The 25,003-nt window shown below is 44.6% G+C and overlaps 1 protein-coding gene across 1 annotated transcript; it reads right to left on the bottom strand.

The window, feature by feature from the left end:
* Positions 1 to 9,113: 9,113 nt before the first annotated feature.
* On the bottom strand, positions 9,114 to 12,433 carry LOC101669843 (calnexin homolog). The gene is made up of 6 exons (XM_044555449.1): positions 12,198 to 12,433; positions 12,037 to 12,106; positions 9,983 to 11,112; positions 9,813 to 9,884; positions 9,604 to 9,720; positions 9,114 to 9,493 (listed from the first exon to the last, which is right to left on the bottom strand). The coding sequence occupies exons 1-6, from the start codon at positions 12,267 to 12,269 to the stop codon at positions 9,362 to 9,364; spliced, it is 1,593 nt and encodes a 530-aa protein (XP_044411384.1). The 5' UTR covers positions 12,270 to 12,433; the 3' UTR covers positions 9,114 to 9,361.
* Positions 12,434 to 25,003: the final 12,570 nt, after the last annotated feature.

Here is a 25,003-nt window from a genome sequence, read left to right as displayed (position 1 = left end):
CCGCGTTCATGAGACTGGTTCTACCGACGTGCTTCACACACAGGTGGCTAGCAGGTGTCTGTTTCTCCAACTTTAGTTGAATCGAGGTTGACTACGGCCGGTCCTTGTCGAAGGTTAAAACAGCACACTTGACAAAAAATCCTTGTGGTTTTGATGCATAGGTAAGAACGGTTCTTACTAGAAGCCCATAGCAGCCACGTAAAACTTGCAACAACAAAGTAGAGGACATCTAACTTGTTTTTGCAGGGCATGTTGTGATGTGATATGGTCAAGACATGATGAGATATAAATTGTTGTATGAGATGATCATGTTTTGTAAAAGTTATCGGCAACTGGCAGGAGCCTTATGGTTGTCGCTTTATTATATGAAATGCAATTTCCACGTAATTGTTTTACTTTATCACTAAGCGGTAGCGATAGTCGTGGAAGCAACAGTTGGCGAGACGACAACGATGCTACGATGGAGATCAAGGTGCCAAGCCGGTGACGATGGAGATCAGGACGGTGCTTTGGAGATGGAGATCAAAGGCACAAGATGATGATGGCCATATCATGTCACATATTTTGATTGCATGTGATGTTTATACTTTATGCATCTTATTTTGCTTAGTACGGCGGTAGCATTATAGGATGATCCCTCACTAAATTTCAAGGTATAAGTGTTCTCCCTGAGTATGCATCATTGCTACAGTTCGTTGTACCGAGACACCACGTGATGATCGGGTGTGATAAGATCTATGTTCACATACAATGGGTGCAAGCCAGTTTTGCATGTGCAGAATAATCGGGTTAAACTGGACGAGCCTAGCATATGCAGATATGGCATCGGAACACTGAGACCGAAAGGTCAAACGTGAATCATATAGTAGATATGATCAACATAGAGATGTTCACCATTGAAAACTACTCCATCTCACGTGATGATCGGACATGGTTTAGTTGATATGGATCACGTGATCATTTAGATGATTAGAGGGATGTCTATCTAAGCAGGAGCTCTTAAGTAATATGACTAATTGAACTTTAATTTATCATGAATTTAGTCCTGATAGTATTTGCATATCTATGTTGTAGATCAATAGCTTGCGATGTAGCTCCCCATTTATTTTTTATATGTTCCTAGAGAAAAATAAGTTGAAAGATGATAGTAGCAATGATGCGGACTGGGTCCGTGATCTGAGGATTATCCTCATTGCTGCACAGAAGAATTATGTCCTTGATGCACCGCTAGGTGACGGACCTATTGCAGGAGCAGATGCAGACGTTATGAACATTTGGCAAGCTCGGTAGTATGACTACTTGATAGTTTAGTGCGCCATGCTTTACGTCTTAGAACCGGGACTTCAAAAACGTTTTGAACGCCACGGAGCATATAAGATGTTCCAAGAGCTGAAATTGGTATTTCAGGCTCATGCCAAAGTCGAGAGGTATGAGACCTCTGACAAGTATTTTGCCTACAAGATGGAGGAGAATTGCTCAACCAGTGAGCATGTGCTCAGAAGGTCTCAGTACTACAATCGCTTGAATCAAGTGGGAGTTAATCTTACAGATAAGATAGTGTTTGACAGAGTTCTCTAGTCACTATCACCAAGTTACTAGAATTTTGTGATAAAGTATAATATGCAAGGGATGACGAAAACTATTCCCAAGCTCTTCTCGATGCTGAAATCAGCAAAGATAGAAATCAAGAAAAGCATCAAGTGTTGATGGTTGATAAGACCACTAGTTTCAAGTAAAAGGGCAAGGAAAAGAAAGGGAACTTCAAGAAGAATGGCAAGCAAGTTGCCACTCCCATAAAGAAGCCCAAAGCTAGACCCAAGTCTGAAACTAAGTGCTTCTACTGCAAAGGAAATGGTCACTGGAAGCGGAACTGCCCCAAATACTTGGCGGGTAAGAAGGATGGATAAGTGAACAAAACTATGTATGATATACATGTTATTGATGTGTACTTTACTAGTGTTCAAAGTAGCCCCTGGGTATTTGATACCGGTTTAGTTACTATGATTAGTAACTCGAAACATGACTTACAAAATGAACAGAGGCTAGTTGAGGGCAAGGTGACAATGTGTGTTGGAAATGATTCTAAGGTTGATAAGATCACCATCGCATACTCCCTCTACCTTCAGGATTAGTATTGGAACTAAATAAATGTTATTTGGTGTTTGTGTTGAGCATGAATATGATTGGATCATGTTTATTGTGATATGGTTATTCATTTAAGTCAGAGAATAATTATTGTTCTGTTTACATGAATAAAACCTTCTATGGTCTTACATCCAATGTAAATGGTCTACTGAATCTCGATCGCAGTGATACACATAATATTGATGCCAAAATATGCAAAGTTGATAATGATAGTGCAACATATTTATTGCACTATCGTTTAGGTCTTATTGGTGTAAAGCGCATGAAGAAACTACATGCAGACGGACTTTTGAAATCACTTTATTATGAATCATTTGATACATGCGAACCATGCCTCATGGGCAAGATGACTAAAACTCTGTTCTTCGAAAAATGGAGCGAGCCAATGACTTATTGGAAATAATACATACCGAATTGTATACGGTCTAATGAGTGTTGAGGCTTGCGGCGGGTATCGTTATTTTCTGACCTTCAGAGATGATTTGAGCAGATATGGGTATGTCTACTTAATGAAACACAAGTCTGAAACATTTGAAAAGTTCAAAGAATTTCAGAGTGAAGTGGAGAATCATCGTAACAAGAAAATAAAGTTTCTACCATCTGATCGCGGAGGCGAATATTTGAGTTACGAGTTTGGCCTCACGCCACCTGGAACACCACAACGTAATGGTGTGTCCCAACGTCATAACCGTATTTTATTGGATATGGTACGATATATGATGTCTCTTACCGATTTACCACTATCGTTTTGGGGTTATGCATTAGAGACATCTACATTCACGTTAAATAGGGCACCATCTAATCCGTTGAGACGACACCATATGAACTGTGGTTTGGCAAGAAACCTAAGTTGTCGTTTCTTAAAGTTTGGGGCTGCGATGCTTATGTGAATAAGCTTCAACCTGATAAGCTCGAACCCAAATCGAAGAAATGTGTCTTCATAGAATACCCAAAGGAAACTGTTGGGTACACCTTCTATCACAGATCCGAAGGCAGGATATTCGTTGCTAAGAATGGATCCTTTCTAGAGAAAGAGTTTCTCTCAAAATAAGTGAGTGGGAGGAAAGTAGAACTTGATTGTACCTTCTCCCGAATTGGAAAGTAGTTCATCACAGAAATCAGTTCTGGTGATTCTTACACCAATTAGTGAGGAAGCTAATGATGATGCTCATGAAACTTTAGATCAAGTTACTACCGAAGCTCGTAGGTCAACTAGAGTACGGTCCGCACCAGAGTGGTATGGTAATCCTGTTCTGGAATTCATGTTACTAGACCATGATGAACCTATGAACTATGAGGAAGCGATGATGAGCCCAGATTCCGCAAAATGGCTCGAGGCCATGAAATCTGAGATGGGATCCATGTATGAGAACAAAGTATGGACTTTGATTGACTTGCCCAATGATCGGCAAGCCATTGAGAATAAATGGATCTTTAAGAGGAAGACGAACGCTGATAGTAGTGTTACTATCTACAAAGCTCGAATTGTCGGAAAAGGTTTTCGACAAGTTTAAGGTGTTGACTACGATGAGAGTTTCTCACTCGTATCTATGCTTAAAGTATATCCGAATCATGGTAGCAATTGCCGCATTTTATGAAATCTAGCAAATGGATGTCAAAAACCGCATTCCTTAATGGATTTACTAAAGAAGAGTTGTATATGATGCAACCAGAAGGTTTTCTCAATCCTAAAAGTGCTCACAAAGTGTGCAAGCTCCAACGATCCATCTATGGACTGGTGCAAGCATCTCAGAGTTGGAATATACACTTTGATGAGTTGATCAAAGCATATAGTTTTATACAAACTTGCGGTGCAGCTTGTATTTACAAGAAAGTGAGTGGGAGCACTACAATATTTCTTATAAGTATATGTGAATGACATATTGTTGATCGAAAATGATGAAGAATTTTTTGGAAAGTATAAAGGAGTGTCTGAAAGGATTTTTCAAAGAAAGACCTCAGTGAAGCTACTTACATATTGGGCATCAAGATCTATAAAGATAGATCAAGACGCTTGATAAGACTTTCGATGAGTACATACTTTGATAAGATTTTGAAGGAGTTCAAAATGGATCAGTCAAAGAAGGAGTTCTTGCCTGCGTTGTAAGGTATGAAGTTGAGTAAGACTCAAAACCCGACCACGGCGGAAAATAGAAAGAGAATGAAAGTCATTCCTATGCCTCAGCCATAGGTTCTATAAAGTATGCTATGCTATGTACCAGACCTATTGTGTACCTTGCCATGAATTTGGCAAAGGGGTACGATAGTGATTCAGGAGTGGATCACTGGACAGCGGTCAAAGTTATCCTTAGTTACCTAAGAGGACTAAGGAAATAGTTCTCGGTTATGGAGGTAATAAAGAGTTTGTCGTAAAGAGTTACGTCGATGCAAGCTTTTACACCGATCCGGATGACTCTGAGTCTCAATCTGGATACATATTGAAAGTGGGAGCGATTAGCTAGAGTAGCTCCATGCAGAGCATTGTAGACATAGAAAATTTGCAAAATACATACGGCTCTGAATGTGACAGACCCGTTGACTAAAATTCTCTCACAAGCAAAACATGATCACACTTTAGTACTCTTTGGGTGTTAATCACATAGCGATGTGAACTAGATTATTGACTCTAGTAAACCCTTTGGGTGTTAATCACATGGCGATGTGAACTAATCACATAAAGATGTGAACTATTGGTGTTAAACCACATGGCAATGTGAACTAGATTATTGACTCTAGTGCAAGTGGGAGACCGAAGGAAATATGCCCTAGAGGCAATAATAAAATTGTTATTTATATTTCCTTACATCGTGATAAATGTTTATTATTCATGCTAGAATTGTATTAACCTGAAACTTAGTGCATGTGCGAATACATAGACAAAACAAACTGTCCCTAGTATGCCTCTACTTGACTAGCTCGTTAATCAAAGATGGTTAAGTTTCCTAACCATAGACATGTGTTGTCATTTGATGAACGGGATCACATCATTAGAGAATGATGTGATGGACAAGACCCATCTGTTAGCTTAGCATAATGATCGTTAATTTTATTGCTATTGCTTTATTCATGACTTATACATATTCCTCTTACTATGAGATTATGCAACTCCCGTATACCGGAGGAACACTTTGTGTGCTATCAAACGTCACAACGTAGCTGGGTGATTATAAAGATGCTCTACGGGTGTCTCCGATGGTGTTTGTTGAGTTGACATAGATCGATATTAGGATTTGTCACTCCGTGTATCGGAGAGGTATCTCTGGACCCTCTCGGTAATGCACATCACTATAAGCCTTGCAAGCAATGTGACTAATGAGTTAGTTGCGAGATGATGTATTACGTAACGAGTAAAGAGACTTGTCGGTAACGAGATTGAACTAGGTATAATGATACCGACGATCGAATCTCAGGCAAGTAACATACCGATGACAAAGGGAATGACGTATGTTGTTATGCGATTTGACCGATAAAGATCTTCGTAGAATATGTAGAAGCCAATATGAGCTTCCAGGTTTCGCTATTGGTTATTGACCGGCGACGTGTCTCGGTCATGTCTACATAGTTCTCAAACCCGTAGGGTCCGCACGCTTAAGGTTCGATGACGATTTGTATTATGAGTTATGTGATTTGATGACCGAAGTTTGTTCGGAGTCTCGGATGAGATCACGTACATGACGAGGAGTCTTGAAATGGTCGAGAGGTAAAGATTGGAAGGTTATATACGGACATCGGAATGGTTCCGATAAGGTTCGGGGATTTATCGGAGTGTCGGGAGGCTATCGGAACCCCCGGGAAAGTTATTGGGCCTAATGGGCCATAGTGGAGGAGAGGAGGCAGGCCGCAGGAGGTGGGGCGCGCCCCCCTTGCCCCAATCCGAATTGGACAAGAGGAAGTGGCACGACTCCCCTCTTTCCTTCTCCCTCTCCCTCTTTTCCCCTTTCCCACCATTTCAATGTATAACGTACACACCCTAAAATTAAGCTTTGACCATAAATTAGACCTAGCAAATTTTGGATTATATGTGATAAAAATTATACTGTTGAATTCGTATTGAAAAGAATTTTAGAGGTACAATTTCGAAGTCACAAAAATATATATTATTAATCTAATTTATGGGCAAAGTTGGATTCTAGGAGGCGTGCACGGATTATTCATTGGAATGGAGGGATGTCGTTCAAACTTCAAGAAAAAAGAAGGTATAAATAGAATTACGCACAGGAGTACTTTAGAAACTTATAAAATATTTCTTCCCCTAATAAAAGAAGTTATTCGTAAATTCCAATACCTAAAACTAAAATTTCCATTAATTGGTAGAATCAAAAAAATGGTATGACAATATTTTAAAATCAGTTAATTCGCCAAAACCATAAGAAAAATAACCATATAAAAATAAAACAAAAGGGAACTTACAAATACCAAGGGGGAAACATGAGACCTATAGAAACTTGGAAAAAATAATCCATCCAAAAATAAAATAATTTTAGCGCTCATAAATCTGAACAACTGAAACGTAAACAGACCGTTAGTTAATTAACCAAAAAAGAAGAGAAAATGCTATGACGATGTCTTCAAACCAGACAAGTCGCCAAATAATTCATTCATGGATATCTAGACAAATAAACCAGGCTATCTTCTCCGAGCCCATCTCCCTCTGTCCAACCAAGCAGCCCGTGGGTGGTGGAAGAGCATGTCCACGGCGCGTCTGCACAATTGGGAGGGCCGGCATACGGCCCGCATTTGGTCTCGAAGGAGGCAAGTTTTCACGGAAAATCCTATTGGACGCTCGCTGCGTTGACTTGTCGAGGCTTCGCACAGAGAGAGCTAGCGATAGCGATCTGGATGGGCCGGCCCAGTTAGGAGGTAGCGCTAGCGCTGCAGTGTCCGGTTTTGGGAACCTTCTGGAGGGTTCCTGAACGGTTTTGGGAACCTTCTAGAAGGTTCTTGAACCGGGTTTTCACTGGTTTTTTCTGTTTGCTTTTTCTTCGTTATTTTCCTGTTTTTTTCTTTTTCTTTCTTTGTTTTTCTGTTTCTTTATTTCATCTTTCAATTCCTTTTTCTTCTCTTTTTTTTTCTTTTTGTTCACATTTCAAATTATGTTTGGGAGTTTCAAAAAATCTTCCCATTTCAAATTCGCGCTTCCAAATTTGTTCTCCATTTCAAAATTTGTTCTCAACATTCAAAAATTGTTCGTGCTTTAAAAAACTGTTTGCGCTTCTAAATTTGTTCTCCATTTCGAAATTTGTTCTCAACATTCAAAAATTGTTCGTGCTTTCAAAAATTGTTCGCGCTTCCAAATTTGTTCTCCATTTAAAAATTTGTTCTCAACATTCAAAAATTGTTCGTGCTTTCAAAAATTGTTCGAGCTTCCAAATTTGTTCTCCATTTCAAAATTTGTTCTCCACATTCAAAAATTGTTCGTGCTTTCAAAAATTGGTCGAGCTTCCAAATTTGTTCTCCATTTCAAAATTTGTTCTCAACATTCAAAAATTGTTCGTGCTTTCAAAAATTGGTCGAGCTTCCAAATTTGTTCTCCATTTCAAAATTTGTTCTCAACATTCAAAAATCGTTCGTGCTTTAAAAAATTGGTCGAGCTTCCAAATTTGTTCTCCATTTCAAAATTTGTTCTCAACATTCAAAAATTGTTCGTGCTTTAAAAAATTGTTTGCATCGTTTCAGAAACTGTTCACCTATTAATGGTTTATTCACAAAACAAAAATCATTTTGTTTCAAAAAAAGTTCCCATTTCCAAAATTTGTTCACAAATACAAAAACTGTTCACATGTTTAAATTTTGTTTGCAAATGCAAAAATGTATGGAAATTTCAAAAAAAATGTTCCAAATGTTGTTCACAAATTCAAAGCTGTTCAGGAGTTTCAAAATTTTGTTCGCATTTACGAAAATTGGTCACATTTTCATAAAATATGTTCTGAACTTGAAAATATGTCCAAAATATGTTTAGTAATTTCAAAAAATATTTTCTTTTTCAAAATTTGTGAACCATTTCAGAAAAATGTTCATGTTTAAAAAAATGTTCACGGTTTCATCATTTTGTTCGCAATTTACAATAAACATTCCCAGGTTTCAAATTTTGTTCGCATTTCCAAAAAAAGAATACAATAAAAATTTTGTTTGCAATTAAATGTTCTGTTTTAACTTTTTTGTTCTGAACATAAAAAATGTTCATGTTTTCCAAAAAAATTCAGAACCTACAATCTGTTCGTGGTCTCAGGAAATATTCAGAAATTTGAAAAAAAAAGTACACATTTTTCATAATTTGTTCGTTTTCTCAGAAATGGTTAAATTTTTGAAAAATTGTTTGCGCTTTGGAAAACTGTTCGGGATTTGCAGGATTTGTTCGTGTTTAATTTTGAAGTTGGATTTAAAAAAATCTTCACTTGTAAAAAAAGGAATATAACGAAATTGTGGCATTTCAAAACTTCTCACTATTTTTAAGAAATGTTTTCGAAATCTCAGCGCTTTCTGTGTGGTCTTATAATGTTTTGCACCTTGGTGGTCAGCTGTTGTTGTCTGATGTAGTGGCGAGGGGCTCGCTGCAGGAGGTCGTGGTATCAAATTCCGTCGCAACTCTATTGTTTTTATTTATAGCCTTTTTGGTGTCATGCGACAGAAAACAGATTGGGCCGGCCCAGTAGCGCGTCGCCCCTGTGCGTCGAGCTGCTGCATGACGCAAAATGTGTCATATAGGAGGTCCCAGTTTTCACTACCGGGGGAGGATTCGTACTATGTTGATGAAAAATTCCATCCTCAAATCAATCCATAATTAATTTTCATCACTGAAATCTATACGCATATCTAACCTGCAGAATTCAAGAGTTCGTGACCCGTTTTTGTATTTTTGTGTTTCGAAAATGCTATGAATCAAAGACACCCTCCATGGTCCCCACAAAAAGAGACCCATGCGCGCATCCAGTAAAGCAAGAACCGAGCCGCCCCAGGCTCAAACCTGATTTAACCAGTAAATGAACAGCATCTAAATATCAAAAGATCCTTTCAAGTTTCGTTTGATACAAAAGGAAAAGAAGATCACTTCTAGCTGATTCCGTACAGCACACAAACAACACAAAGCTTCACCGGCTCGTAGATTCTAGCGACTTAAAAACTAGGGGTAGCAGCAGAGGGCAGCAAGACTGTTCGATTATACACTCGAGGAGTTCACAAAAAGGCGAGGACCGAGACCGTCCGAAATGTGAAGATCCTACGTCTCCCTTCGCGACCTTCTGCGTGGTGCGGTTGTGTCATCCTCCTTCTCGTTGTCGCCGCTGCTTCCAGCGGCATCGGCTTCCGTGGCACTGGGCTTCTTGACCTCGGCAATGGGCTTCACAGGTGCCTGCAGGAGGCAGAAGATAGGGTCAGTCATTTGGTTCAGGTTTTAGGCAAGCAGCAAATAGCAGTGGCAGGCGTCGAAAATAGCAGTGGCAGGCGTCGAAAATAACATACCACTGGCTTCTTGCCACCGAAAAGGGTTCTGAAGAGTACAGTCACAAGGATGACAGCGGCTGAGGCCAAGATCGAAATTGTAATGTTGGGCTGCTTCTCTCCCTTCTCAATAACATCCTGAGAGACAAAGAAAGATTATATGTCATTTTTCAGAGAACACGCAGAACTGCTTGAACAGAGGAGACAGGTAAAGGTTCTTCGGTCCTTACAATGATCTTGATCTTGTAAGGTTCCAAGAATGGAATGTCGGCGATCTTGTACAAAACGCTGAAGATCTTCTTCTGCATTACACATACCAAATTAGTTAGCTATAACATGCATGCAGCGATACAATGAAGGGCAAATATAATGTACGGAAAACATCAGAAGGATGAATTACCTGGAACTCAGAAAGGTCCTCTGAATCGGCTGCTGCAGCCTCCTCAGCCTTCTGCTTTTCCTTCTCAACATCAAACTTGGGCTTCCATGTCTTCTCCAAGATGGCGGTGGCTACCTTCTCATCATCGGCGATAAGAATGTTGTCAAAAAGGATGCCATCCTGCATTGTCCAGATCTCAATTCCAATAGCGGCAATCGGATCAAAGTCAGGCTTGTCAAGCTCAAAGTATTCAGGGTTGGGGATTTCTTGGGGCTTCCAGATTCCCTTGTAGGCAGGGTTGTCAATCATGGGTGCATGCCACTTGCCCTTGTACGCAGGGTTCTGCTTCATTGGCCTCTTCCATTCACCACATCCAGGTGCCTCTTCACACTTGGGGTTGTCAATCTTCGGTGCCTCCCATTCACCATCCTCCTCATCATCCCAGTCTTCGGGCTTAGCAGCCTCTGGGTCATCAACTTCCTCAGGCTCATCATCCAACCATCCTTCTGGCTTGGTGGCCTCCTCATCCAGAATTTCTGTTGGGGCATCCTCATCCCAGTCATCGGGCTTCACTGCAGCTGGGTCAGGGATTTTAGCTCTCTCGTCCCAGTCCTCTGGCTTCTTGTCGTCAGGGTCAGGAATAGTCTTTGATGGAATAAGTGCTGGCTCAAAATCATCAGCGGACAGGAAGTTTGCTTTGCTCTTCTCCTCCCCGTCAACCAAAATTCTGACCTCGTTATCCGGCTTCAAGATAGCCGTATAGACATGAGAGAGCTTGTCATATGGGACAGAGGGTGGGGACTTAAGGTGATGTTCAACATATTTGCCAGTCTTGGGGTTCTTGTGCTTCAGGATGAAGTGAACCTTGTTCGTTGAACCACACTTGTCAGGACCAAACATAATTGTGTAAGGAGTGTCATTGTCAAATTCCTTGGCATCCCATCCAGCCTCCTGAGGGCGAATGTACTTAAGATAAGCACCTCCACACTCAAGGCCATTCTGAAGCCTCACTTCGAACTGCAGGACAACTGTTCCATCCTTCAAAGTAACAGGGCTATCAAGCTCTTTGACTATGGCATATTTCCTGGCTGGCTCGCTAACAAGGAGACCATAGTCTTCATGGCCATCACTCTTCTCGTGCTTCCATGCACCTGCATCACAGATTTATATCAAACTTGATCCATGAAGTGCTGTACAAAAACTATTGGTGGAACAACAAATTTCGACAGGAAATGGAGTCAGACAGGCAACTAGCTGACCAGCAAAAACTACAGTAGAGAAGACCTGGGAAACAATGCAGATCAACAAAGAATAGCAGGCCTAGGTTTAACACAGAAATACTAGCTTCAGTACGGAAATAACAGGACACAAGTATAAATGAACAATATGGCAAAAGTTGCAAATTACATGATTTTACAGTCTATTAAGGTAATTAAGAGCTAGGCGCTGCATTTTGCTTTTATCATTTGGAGCAACAGTTTTAATCATGGAGATATTGATGTAATTGTGCAGACAATTGCTAGGTAGTAAAGAGCTAAGCGCTGCACTATGCTTCTGTCATACGATGAATATTTCAGATGGTTGAGGAGAGGGAAATGCTAGCAGGGAAACTGTACATAGAGAAAAATTTCAATTAACTCTCCATGGGCCTACTAGTATAATTGTGGGCACAACTGCTACGTGTTTCAAACCCAGTTCAACTGCTAAGATAGTCAGTTCACTTCTCAAAACATACTAGATGTTCACTTGACTCTTGTGAGGTCGTTCCTAGCAGGTGCGGCGTGCCTAGTATCATCAAGCCATGGCTATGGATGGCGTAGCAGATCCGCACCAATGCTTCATGGGTAGGGTTATATGTTTTGGATCCCATAACACTAGGACAGTTGAGCAGCTAACTGTCTCGCTCCTAATTCATCATCACTACCTCGACTCCACACTCGAATCGGATTTCACAAAGAAGCGTTTCACCACCTCAGCAGATCAGATTCAGAACTCCGCTACACCCACAGATCTCCCAGAGATCCGAACCAGACGAGCACACAGTCCACACGAGAGAGGTAGAACCATAGAATTACCTGAGTACTCTTCCTTTCCGGAGACGACCCAGCTCCCCTCGAAGCCCTCGTCGAAGGACTCGTGAAACAGCTGCAAAACCCAGGCAAACCATCACAAATCTCGCCCCAGCCCAAAAATCAGCAGCGAAGAACCGGACGCGGCGCCGGAGGAGACCAGTTACCGGATCCGACGCGTGGATCTGCGCGAACAGCGCCGAGACCACCAGCAGGAGCACCGCGCGCCCGCCCGTCATCCTCCTCCTCCCCGACCCGATCTCTCTGCGAGCGCAACCGGAACAACTGGAGTAGTGCCGAAGCGAGGGATCGAAGGAGGGTATAAGAAAGGGAGAGGGGGGTTGGACGGCTGTGATGGGGTGGATGGGGGATGCGACGGTGGAGGCGTGGGCTAGTCGGGGAGGCGTGCGTTGGGACGTGGCGTGGGCCGCTCCGGCAAATCAGAGGCTCCCGGGCGGGGCTGTGGCGAATGGGAAGACGACATGTGGGCGTGGTGACGCCTGGACCCACCGAAGACTCCACGTAGATGCATGCTCTGGGTCAAGTCTCGCCTCCCTTCACCCACTCACCAACTCTGTCAGTTCTTTAATGGCAGGGAAAAAAAGTCCGATCTTCCTGAACAGTTCTTTCCGCTCGAGATTTGCCTTGTCACACCCCCGCGTCGCCTCGCTCTGGCGACACACGGGGCACAAACCCTAGCGCCGCCACCGTTCTCCCCTTCCCCCACCCGTCTCGCTGCCGCCAGAGGGTGCCCGCCGGCGAAGTCTGGCCGGCCCCGAGGAAGGCGGCGGCGGGGCACTTCCTGTTGTTGGTGCGGCGCGTCGAGAGGAGCCGCTGGAGGACGCGCAGAGGAGATCCACGAGCTCTGGATCCGCGGTCCGTGCGCCAGATCCACGCGATGCGCGTCCATGACGACGCGGTGGAGGTGCCTGGCCGCGCGCCCGTCCAGCACTTGGTGAGCACGCGCACTTAGTTGCGCGTGAGCCGTTGGGCGCGGTCACCGCATCGTGGAAGCCCAGGGGCGGCGCGAACGCGCGTGTCGCCGTCGTGGGGTGCCGCTGGGGGACGCGGGCTCCCTCGGCTGGCGGCCTCTGGCTGGGAGCGGCCGGATCTGACGGGCCTCGCCGGCCGGATCTGGCGCTATGGAGGCCGGAGGCCCGGAGGTGGCTCGGCCGGCGACTGTTTGCAAGCGGATTGCGTGGTGGCTTCTGGTCGGGATGGTGGTCTGGGGTAGCGTGGTCTGGGCAGTGCCTTCGGGATGCTCTGGGCTTGCGCTGCCGGCGGTGCTTCGGCTAGTTTTGGGCGGTGCAGCAAGTAGCATCTGCTGCTCCGATCTGGTGGTGGTGTGTTGGAGACGTCATCCCAGCATAGGTGCTCGGTTCCTGACGAAAGTCATGCTCAACTACGGTTTGGGCTGATGGCGAATGATGCCTTTGGGTGTGATTTTCCTTGTTGAAGGCGCCATCGAGGGGATCTGACACCTCTCCTTGCTCTATGTTCTTGTCTCCCGGTGAAAACCGTGTGTAATGGTGACGCCAGTGGTGTCATTACTTTGTTGGAAGCATTGCCTTGGAGGCAAATCTGGTGTGAGGAGCACTTGGTCAGTGGTGGTGTGGTGGATCTGGAGCGGGCAGCGTTTTGGTGAACTTGGAGCTTTTGGTGGTGCATCCGTTTGCGGCTGGTCGTTCGGTCAACGGTGAGAGCAACAAGAGCAACCTTCACATGCAAGTTGCGCCAGGCGAGCTATGTCTACTTGCCTTGCGGGATCGGAGCGGCATATGTATCGCTCTTTCGGACATATCGTTCCTCTCCGGTGTCCTCGATGTTTGTAGATATGCTCGTGGCAGCCCGGTACAAGACGACGGTTGTCGGTGTGCATTTTGGTAGCAGCGAAGGCGCTCGAGTGCCCGCCCGGGTGTGTTGTGGGGTTTTGGCTTTCCGGCGCTTTTGTATGTGTTGTGATGCTTTAGACCTAGTCTAACTAGGCGTTGCTTGGTTTTTGCCCGGTTTTCCTTAATAAACCGAGCAGTCCTTTTTTTTTGTTCTTTTTTTTTAGCACTCGTCTTTATGCGGTGCATTCCTCCCTTGAGGGTGTTCTTGTAATACCTTTTTCTGATCAACGAATTTGGCAGTTCTCCTGTCAACGTTCAAAAAGAAAAAAAGTTCTTTCCAGGAATCCGTTCTTCAAAGTAGTACTCCTTCTGTTTCAAAATATATTGACCCAATGAATGAAAGGAGTAATTCTATGGTGAGTGGATTGAAATTGCTCCTTAAGTGTTATCACCAATGAATAAAGAGAGAGTTCTAGTTGTAAAGAAAAAGTAACTCTAGCAAATTTATCATATGTCTCCGATCGAACAAAATAACACTTAAAATGGTAATTTTGATCTAGTACATAAGATGACGCTTTATCATAGTCATTGTATGGTTTCGATGGGCACAATTTATAAGGCTCGTTCATTTATGTAACTTGCTCTATAGCCAACCGTCATCACGCCACACCTGAGTTTGAAGCAGCGCGCCACCCTACCTCTGTGTTTCGATTAACATTGACAAGTGGGGCAAGTAACCATCTGTCTATTAATGGACTCCACCTCTCCCCTTGATTTTCAAAACAATCTTCGGATGGCCACGCGGCTTCATCCCCAGCTATAAAATCATGGCGGATAGGCGTTCCATCACCAAAGCCCTAGCTAGTAGCCACCTCCTCCCATCACATATCCTCCACTATATCGGACAATGTCGCCGTGCAAGAACGTAACCTATTGGCTCAACTTAACGACGAAGTGTAACCTCCCGTCCCAGGCACCGCACATCAGCGACGACGAATCTGGTGGCCGCCAGGGATCCATCGTTTCTCGTGATGCCTACATACGTCCACAAGGGATATACCCCCTCGTCCGGGTGGAGGAGGAGGAAGTTATTGGTTCCCTCTTTTTGATGAGCGATGTCGTCCCTGTCGAGACCCATCCGGAGCCAAATGTAGGAGCCCGAGGACCCGATCGACGCCGTGTTGCGGCTCTCTACCCTCAAAACTCGCAACAAGGAGCGCATCCTTCAAGAGTACCGCCCCATACTCACCGAGAAGGAGTAGTGATAGCTCGCGTCTGCCACTCGTGAGTCCGACCCCTATGCCTACTTTGCCGATCTTTCAGAGGACGCCGACGATGACGTCGACGAGAAGGGCGACGACAAGACGACGTTAGCCACCAAGTAGTGTAGGTAGTACTAGGTAGCATTGTGGCTCGAATAGCGACATTGCTTGTTTTGAAAATGTCGTCAAGCAATATTTCAAGTTGCTAATTGTATGCAAAGCGATGCATTTTGGCAGGTGAATATAGTTTGTATTAAGTTATCATGATACATGCATCTGCTTAGACTAAATTGAGCTTCAATTGTCCGTACAAAAATGAAGAAAATGACAAAAAACAAATAAAATAAAATTTATGATGTCTAAACTTTGATGGCTCTGTGTTTGCGTAGAGCAGGTGTAGAGCAGGTACGACCTATTCTAGCACATTTCCCCCCTTCTTGACTTGATGCACAGAAAGACAAAGCTTTTGGTGCCTTCATTCATAAAGATATCGTTCCTCTTGTTGCTTATATGAAGTGAAAGATGGTATTCCTACTTAGTCACTCGTATGTCCTTGTCGCCCACCACCTAGTTTGACAACAAAGCGATATTAAATTGTAGTAATCTAAACCATGATGAAAGAACGTGGATGTCTCCTAGAGGAGGGTGAATAGGCGCTTTAAAATAATTACGGTTTAGGCTTGAACAAATGCGGAATAAACCTAGCGGTTAATTTGTCGAGCACAAAACCTACAACAACTAGGCTCACCTATGTGCACCAACAACTTATGCTAAGCAAGATAAACAACTAAGTGAGCAAGATATATGACAAGAAACAATATGACTATCACAAAGTAAAGTGCATAAGTAAAGAGCTAGGGTAAGAGATAACCGAGACACGCAGAGACGACGATGTATCCGAAGTTCACACCCTTGCGGATGCTAATCTCTGTTTGGAGCGGTATGGAGGCACAATGCTCCCCAAGAATCCACTAGGGCCACCATAATCTCCTCACGCCCTCGCACAATGCAAGACGTCGTGATTTCACTAAGGGACCCTTGAGGGCGGTCACCGAACCCGTACAAATGGCAACCCTTGGGGAGGTCACCGAACCCGTACACTTTTGGCAACCCTTGGGGGCGGTCACCGGTACCCGTCAAATTGCTCGAAGCAGTCTCCACAACCTAATTGAAGACCCCGACGCTTGTCCGGAGCTTTACACCACAATGATTGAGCCCCGAACACCACCAACCGTCTAGGACGCCCAAGCACCCAAGAGGAACAAGCTCAAGGGTACCAAGCACCCAAGAGTAATAAGCTTCTCAACTTGTAACTTCCACGTATCACCGTGGAGAACTCAAACTGATGCACCAAATGCAATGGCAAGGGCACACGAAGTGCCCAAGTCCTTCTCTCTCAAATCCCATCGAAGCAACTAATGCTAGGGAGGAAAATGAGAGGAAGAACAAGAAGGAGAACACCAAGAACTCCAAGATCTAGATCCAAGGGGTTCCCCTCACATAGAGAAGAAAATGATTGGTGGGAATGTGGATCTAGATCTCCTCTCTCTTTTCCTCCAAAAACTATCAAGAATCCATGGAGGGATCGAGAGAAAGCAAGCTCGAAGAAGGTCAACAATGGGGGAAGAACATAAGCTGAAAAGATAAGGTTCATTGGGGAAGAAGACCCCCTTTTATAGGAGGGGAAAATCCAACCGTTATGCTCACAGCCCGCACAGAGCGGTACTACCGCTCCTACGAGCGGTACTACCGCTAGGGCTGCAGAAGCCCAATGAAACAACACTGCAAAGGGGCAACAGGGCGATACTACAGTAGGAGCGGTACTACCGCCTGCCCTTGCGGTACTACCGCGCGATCACGAAAGAAAAAATAATTGTCGCGCCTACAACCGCTAGAGCTAGCTACAAGAAAAAGTCGGCACGGTACTATCGCTCACAAGGAGCGGTACTACCGCATAGGGGCGGATGTAAAAAATTACATCCGCGCCTACTACCGCACGCAACAGCGCCAGGACACGAGGCAGCGGTACTACCGCTCACCAGGAGCGGTACTACCGCGTAGAGTGCAAAAGTAAAAAATTACTTCCATGCGCGCCAGCGTTCTGGGCTAGAGGCAGCAGTACTACCGCTCACCAGGAGCGGTACTACCGCTGGCCCCTGTGGTACTACCGCTCGCTTGAGTAGTACTACCGCACGCCACGGAGGCTTTAGCACTTGGATGCCTGCAAAACGCAGCAAAAGACAATAGACGGATCCAATAAACCAGAATTGCCGTAACTTCTGCAAATGAGCTCCGAATTGAGCAGACTCAAGCTTGTTGGATACAAGACAATGAGTAGCATCAAAACAGCGACTGGTAGTAGTAAGAAGAGGCAGGGGGTATGCCTAACAAATAGGGGAGAGAAACCTCCAACACAGAAGAACTGGCATAACCTCCAACATCGAAAACATCATAGAAGACGCATGTGAACTCCTTTTTCGATGAACTCGAGCTTTTCATCAAGATGACCAAAAGCTCTAAGACTCACAAACAAAACCAAACAAGAACCAAGAAAGATGATGCAATGATGCAATGGTTTGAGCTCTCTATGAATGATACGATCAATCTACTCATTGAGAGCCCCCCTTGATAGTACGACAATCGATCCTATAACCCGGTCTCCCAACTACCACCATGAGACCGGTAAAATAGAAGACCTGTCAAGGGAAAACCTTTTCCTTGCACGAAATCCACTTGAGCTATATGATGACGATCTTGACTCCCTCAAGTTGGACCACCTTTCTTAATTGTGTTGGCTCGATGAAGACTAGATGATTGCTCCCCCATAGTCCACTATGGGTGAGCCACTCTTCGGCACATCTTCACAAGTCCATTTGAAGGAAATATGCCCTAGAGGCAATAATAAATTTATTATTTATTTCCTAATATCATGATAAATGTTTATTATTCATGCTAGAATTGTATTAACTGGAAACATAATACATGTGTGAATACATAGACAAACATAGTGTCACTAGTATGCCTCTACTTGACTAGCTCGTTTATCAAAGATGGTTATGTTTCCTAGCCATGGACAAATGAGTTGTCATTTGATTAACGGGATCACATCATTAGGAGAATGATGTGATTGACATGACCCATTCCGTTAGCTTAGCACTTGATCGTTTAGTATGTTGCTATTGCTTTCTTCATGACTTATACATGTTCCTATGACTATGAGATTATGCAACTCCCGTTTACCGGAGGAACACTTTGTGTGCTACCAAATGTCACAACGTAACTGGGTGATTATAAAGGAGCTCTACAGGTGTCTCCGAAGGTACATGTTGGGTTGGCGTATTTCGAGATTATGATTTGTCACTCCGGTTGTCGGAGAGGTATCTCTGGGCTCTCTCGGTAATGCACATCACTATAAGCCTTGCAAGCAATGTAGCTAATGAGTTAGTTACGGAATGATGCATTACGTAACGAGTAAAGAGACTTGCTGGTAACGAGATTGAACTAGGTATTGAGATACCGACGATCGAATCTCGGGCAAGTAACATACCGATGACAAAGGGAACAACGTATGTTGTTATGCGGTTTGACCGATAAAGATCTTCGTAGAATATGTGGGAGCCAATATGAGCATCCAGGTTCCGCTATTGGTTATTGACCGACAATAGTTCTAGGTCATGTCTACATAGTTCTCGAACCCGTAGGGTCCGCACGCTTAACGTTACGATGACAGTTATATTATGAGTTTATGAGTTTTGATGTACCGAAGGAGTTCGGAGTCCCGAATGAGATCGGGGACATGACGAGGAGTCTCGAAATGGTCGAGACGTAAAAATCGATATATTGGACGACTATATTCGGAGTTCGGAAAGGTTCCGAGTGATTCGGGTATTTTTCGGAGTACCGGAGAGTTACGGGAATTCGCCCGGGAGTATATGGGCCTTATTGGGCTTTAGGGGAAAGAGAGAGGAGAGGCTGGGCGCCCCCCCCCCCCAAGGCCTAGTCCGAATTGGACTAGGGGGAGGGGCTGCGCCCCCTCCTTCCTTCTCTTCTCTTCCCCCTTTCCTTGACTCCTACTCCTACTACTTGGAAGGGGGGGAATCCTACTCCCGGTGGGAGTAGGACTCCTCCTTGGCGCGCCCTTCTTGGCCGGCCGCCCCCTCCCCCTTGGCTCCTTTATATACGGGGGCAGGGGGGCACCTCTAGATACATAAGTTGATCTACGTGATCGTTCCTTAGCCGTGTGCGGTGCCCCCCTCCACCATATTCCACCTCGGTCATATCGTCGCGGAGTTTAGGCGAAGCCCTGCGCCGGTAGAACATCATCATCGTCACCACGCCGTCGTGCTGACGGAACTCATCCTCGACACTTTGCTGGATCGGAGTCCGGGGATCGTCATCGAGCTGAACGTGTGCTGAACTCGGAGGTGCCGTACGTTCGGTACTTGGATCGGGCGGATCGTGCAGATGTACGACTACATCAACCGCGTTGTCATAACACTTCCGCTTATGGTCTACGAGGGTACGTGGACATTGCTCTCCCCTCTCGTTGCTATGCATCACCATGATCTTGCGTGTGCGTAGGATTATTTTTTTTTGAAATTACTACGTTTCCCCAACACCATTGTCACCACAATGGACGGCAAGCTTCAAGCACTTGATCTCTTCGTGATGCATCACTTGAACTTGCACACCGCAACCTAACCCCACAAAGAACTCTCACAAAGACAACAGGTTAGTACACAAAGCGTAATTGACAATGCTTACCATATCATGAGATCACTTGATCCCTCTCGGTACATCTTCTACGCTTTGTGTGTTGATCAACTTGATTCACTCTTTGACTTAGTATTGATCAACCTCTCACAAGACCAATCTTTAGGTAATTCCTTGAATAGTACCTTGGTCGACACAAACTCTCCTTGAAACCAACACATGTACTCCAAGGAAAGCCTATGGACAAAACCTTCAAATATAACTCAAGGCAACCATTAGTCCATAGAGATTGTCATCAATTACCAAAACCAAACATGGGGGCACCGCATGTTCTTTCACTAACCGAATGAGATGCCACATGGAGTCGATAATCAGCGAGGAACAAAGTGTGTTTGTGCCAAACCGTTAGATCAGAGATAATGTCTTAGTTGCGTATGAAAGTGTGCACACTATGAGACGATGTAATAAAGGGAAGAAATTCTCTTGTGCGGTGAAGCTAGATATGATGAAGGCTTATGACCGGGTCGAGTGGCATTATTTGGAGGCCATAATGATAAAACTGGGTTTCGGTATCAGCTTTGTTAGACTTATTATGAAGTGTGTTTCGTCCGTCAAATTCTCAGTGAAGGTGAGTGGGGAGCTTTTACCCTATTTCACACCTTCTAAAGGATTGCGGCAGGGCGACCCAGTATCCCCATACTTTTTTCTGCTATGTGCAGAAGGTTTTTCCTCTCTACTCAAGTATTATGATGGTGGCTTTGTGGAAGAAGCATGTGAACTCCGTTTTTTATGAACTCGAGCTTGTCATCAAGATGACCATAAGCTCCAAATCTCACAAAGAGAACCAAACAAGAACCAAGAAAGATGATGCAAGGATGCAATGGTTTGAGCTCTCTACGAACAATACGATCAAGCTACTCATCGAGAGCCCCCCTTGATAGTACGACAATCGATCCTATAACCCGGTCTCCCAACTACCACCATGAAACCGGTAAAATAGAAAACCTATCAAGGGCAAACTTTTGCCTTGCACATGGTCCACTTGAGCTAGATGATGACGATCTTGACTCCCTCAAGTTGGACCACCTTTCTTGATTGTGTTGGCTCGATGAAGACTAGTTGATTGCTCCCCCATACTCCACTATGGGTGAGCCACTCTTCCGCACATCTTCACAAATCCATTTTTACCACAATGGACGACAAGCTTCAAGCATTTGATCTCTTCGTGAGGCTCCACTTGAACTTGCACACCGCAACCTAACCCCACAAAAAACTCTCACGAATACCATGGGTTAGCATACAAAGCGTAATGGACAATGCTTACCATACCATGGGATCACTTGACCCATTGGTACATCTTGTATGCTTTGTGAATTGATCACTTTGATTTACTCTTTGACTTAGTCTTGATCAACCTCTCACATGACCAATCTTTAGGTAATTCCTAGCACCTTGGTCATCACAAACTCTCCTCGAAACCAACAAATGGACCCAAGAAAAGCCTATGGACAAATCCTTCAAATATAACTCAAGGCAACCATTAGTCCATATAGATTGTCATTAATTACCAAAACCAAACATGGGAGCACCGCATGTTCTTTCTGTTGGGGAACGTACTAATTTCAAAATTTTCCTACGCACACGCAAGATCATGGTGATGCATAGCAACGAGAGGGGAGAGTGTTGTCCATGTACCCTCGTACCGAAAGCGGAAGCGTTAGCACAACGCGGTTGATGTAGTCGTACGTCTTCACGATTCAACCGATCAAGTACCGAACGCATGGCACCTCCAAGTTCAGCACACTTTTAACTCGATGACGTCCCTCGAACTTCGATCCATCCGAGCTTTGCATACAATAAAGCGGCAACCATATGGCTCCTGCCAGTTGCCGATAACTCGGTTACAAAACATGATCATCTCATACAATAAAATATAGCATCATGCCTTGACCATATCACATCATAACATGCCCTGCAAAAACAAGTTAGACGTCCTCTACTTTGTTGTTGCAAGTTTTACGTGGCTGCTACGGGCTGAGCAAGAATCGTTCTTACCTACGCATCAAAACCACAACGATAGTTCGTCAAGTTAGTGTTGTTTTAACCTTCTCAAAGACCGGGTGTAGCCACACTCGGTTCAACTAAAGTTGGAGAAACTGACACCTGCTAGTCACCTGTGTGCAAAGCACGGCGGTAAAACCAGTCTCGTGTAAGCGTACGCGTAATGTCGGTCCCGGCCGCTTCATCCAATAATACCGCTGAACCAAAGTGTGACATGCTGGTAAGGAGTATGACTTGTATCGCCCACAACTCACTTGTGTTCTACTCGTGCATATCACATCTACGCATAAAACCAGGCTCGGATGCCACTGTTGGGGAACGTAGTAATTTCAAAAAAATTCTACGCACACGCAAGATCATGGTGATGCATAGCAACGAGAGGAGAGAGTGTTGTCCACGTACCCTCGTAGACCGAAAGCGGAAGCGTTAGCACAACGCGGTTGATGTAGCCGTACGTCTTCACGATCCGACCGATCAAGTACCGAACGCACGTGCTACGTCTTGAGCTTGCGTTGGTTTTCCTTGAAGAGGAAAGGGTGATGCAGCAATAGTAGCGTAAGCATTTCCCTCAGTTTTGAGAACCAAGGTATCAATCCAGTAGGAGGCTCCTCAAAAGTCCCACACACCTACACAAACAAATAAAGAACTCGCAACCAACGCAATAAAGGGGTTGTCAATCCCTTCAGGGCCACTTGCGAAAGTGAGATCTGATAGAGATATTATGATAAGATAAATATATTTTTGGTATTTTATAATATAGATGCAAAAAGTAAAGATGCAAATAAAAGTAGATTGAAAGCTTATATGATAAAATATAGACCCGGGGCCATAGGTTTCACTAGAGGCTTCTCTCAAGATAGCATAAGTATTACGGTGGGTGAACAAATTACTGTCGAGCAATTGATACAAAAGCGAATAATTATGAGATTATCTAGGCATGATCATGTATATAGGCATCACGTCCGTGACAAGTAGACCGACTCCTGCCTGCATCTACTACTATTACTCCACACATCGAATGCTATCCAGCATGCATCTAGAGTATTAAGTTCATAAGAACAGAGTAACGCATTAAGAAAGATGACATGATGTAGAGGGATAAACTCATGCAATATGATATAAACCCCATCCTTTTATCCTCGATGGCAACAATACAATATGTCCTTGCAACCCTTTCTGTCACTGGGTAAGGACACCGCAAGATTGAACCCAAAGCTAAGCACTTCTCCCATGGCAAGAAAGATCAATCTAGTAGGCCAAACCAAACTGATAATTCGAAGAGACTTGCAAAGATAACTCAATCATACATAAAAGAATCCAGAGAATATTCAAATATTTCTCATAGATAAACTTGATCATAAACCAACAATTCATCGGATCTCGACAAACACACCGCAAAAAGAGTTTACATCGAATAGATCTCCACAAGAGAGGGGGAGAACATTGTGTTGAGATCCAAAAAGAGAGAAGAAGCCATCTAGCTAATAACTATGGACCCGAAGGTCTGTGGTAAACTACTCACAACTCATCGTAGGGGCTATGGTTTTGATGTAGAAGCCCTCTGTGGTCGATTCCCCCTCCGGCGGAGCGCCGGCGAAGGCTCCAAGATGGGATCTCGCGGATATAGAAGGTTACAGCGGTGGAAATTGTGTTTCGGTTGCTCCTCGGATGTTTTCGGGGTACATAGGTATATATAGGAGGAAGAAGTACATCGGTGGCTGCTCGAGGGGCCCAGGAGACAGGGGACGCACCCAGGAGGGGTGGGCGCTCCCTCCTATCTCCTGGTCGCCTCGTTTGTTGCTTGACTTGCACTCCAAGTTCTCCGGATCACGTTCGTTCCAAAAATCACGCCCCCGAAGGTTTCATTCCATTTGGACTCCGTTTGATATTCTTCGAAATACTGAAATAGGCAAAAAAAACAGCAATATGGGTTGGGCCTCCGGTTAGTAGGTTAGTCCCAAAAAAGATATAAATGTGTAAAATAAAGCCCATAAACATCCAAAAGGGGTAATATAATATCATGGAACAATAAAAAATTATAGATATGTTGGAGATGTATCAGCACGACACCTCTGAGTTCAGCACACGTTCAACTCGATGACGTCCCTCGAACTCCGATCCCGCCGAGCTTTGAGGGAGAGTTCCATTAGCACGACGGCGTGGTGACGATGATGATGTTCTACCGACGAAGGGCTTCGCCTAAGCACTGTTACGATATTATGAAGGTGGATTATGGTGGAGGGGGGTACCGCACACGGCTAAGAGATCCAAGGGATCAATTATTGTGTCTGTGGGGTGCCCCCCTCCTCCATCTATAAAGGAGGGGAGGAGAGGGCTGGCCAGGAGGAGGAGGCGCGCCCAAGGGGGGGAGTCCTACTCCCACCGGGAGTAGGACTCCTCCTTTTCCTATTTGGAGAGGGAGAGGAAAGGAAGAGGAAGGAGGGACGACGGAAAGGGGGGGCGGCCCCCCTCCCAATTCGGATTGGGCTTGGGGGGGGGCTCCCTTGCTCCTTTCCCCGCCTTTCCACTAAAGCCAATTAAGGCCCATATACCTCCCGGGGGGTTCCGATAACCTCCCGGTGCTCCGGTATTATCCCGATCTCACGCGGAACCATTCCGGTGTCCAAATATAGTCATCCAATATATCTATCTTTATGTCTCGACCATTTCGAGACTCCTCGTCATGTCCGTGATCACATCCGGGATTCCAAACTACCTTCAGTACATCAAAGCACATAAACTCATAATATAACTCTCATCGAACTTTAAGCGTGCGGACCCTACGGGTTCAAGAACTATGTAGACATGACCGAGACACATCTCCGGTCAATAACCAATAGTGGAACCTGGATGCTCATATTGGCTCCCACATATTCTACGAAGATCTTTATTGGTCAAACCGCATAACAACATACTTTGTTCCCTTTGTCATCGGTATGTTACTTGCCCGAGATTCGATCGTCGGTATCTCAATACCTAGTTCAATCTCGTTACCGACAAGTCTCTTTACTCGTTACGTAATGCATCATCCCGCAACTAACTCATTAGCTACATTGCTTGCAAGGCTTATAGTGATGTGCATTACCGAGAGGGCCCAGAGATACC

Source organism: Triticum aestivum, chromosome 6B (genome assembly GCF_018294505.1).
Source record: "Triticum aestivum cultivar Chinese Spring chromosome 6B, IWGSC CS RefSeq v2.1, whole genome shotgun sequence".
In the NCBI taxonomy this organism is placed as follows: domain Eukaryota; kingdom Viridiplantae; phylum Streptophyta; class Magnoliopsida; order Poales; family Poaceae; genus Triticum; species Triticum aestivum.
Note: the sequence above shows the minus strand (reverse complement) of the source record. Positions and strands in the feature narration are given on the sequence as shown.

Bases quoted from the DNA above. Each gene is read 5' to 3' on its own strand.
- LOC101669843 (XM_044555449.1), bottom strand. From the start codon at position 12,269: ATGACGGGCGGGCGCGCGGTGCTCCTGCTGGTGGTCTCGGCGCTGTTC. The intron at 12,107-12,197 runs GTAACTGGTCTC...TGGGTTTTGCAG, and splicing joins AGATCCACGCGTCGGATCCG to CTGTTTCACGAGTCCTTCGA. The intron at 11,113-12,036 runs GTAATTCTATGG...TCTGTGATGCAG, and splicing joins CGGAAAGGAAGAGTACTCAG to GTGCATGGAAGCACGAGAAG.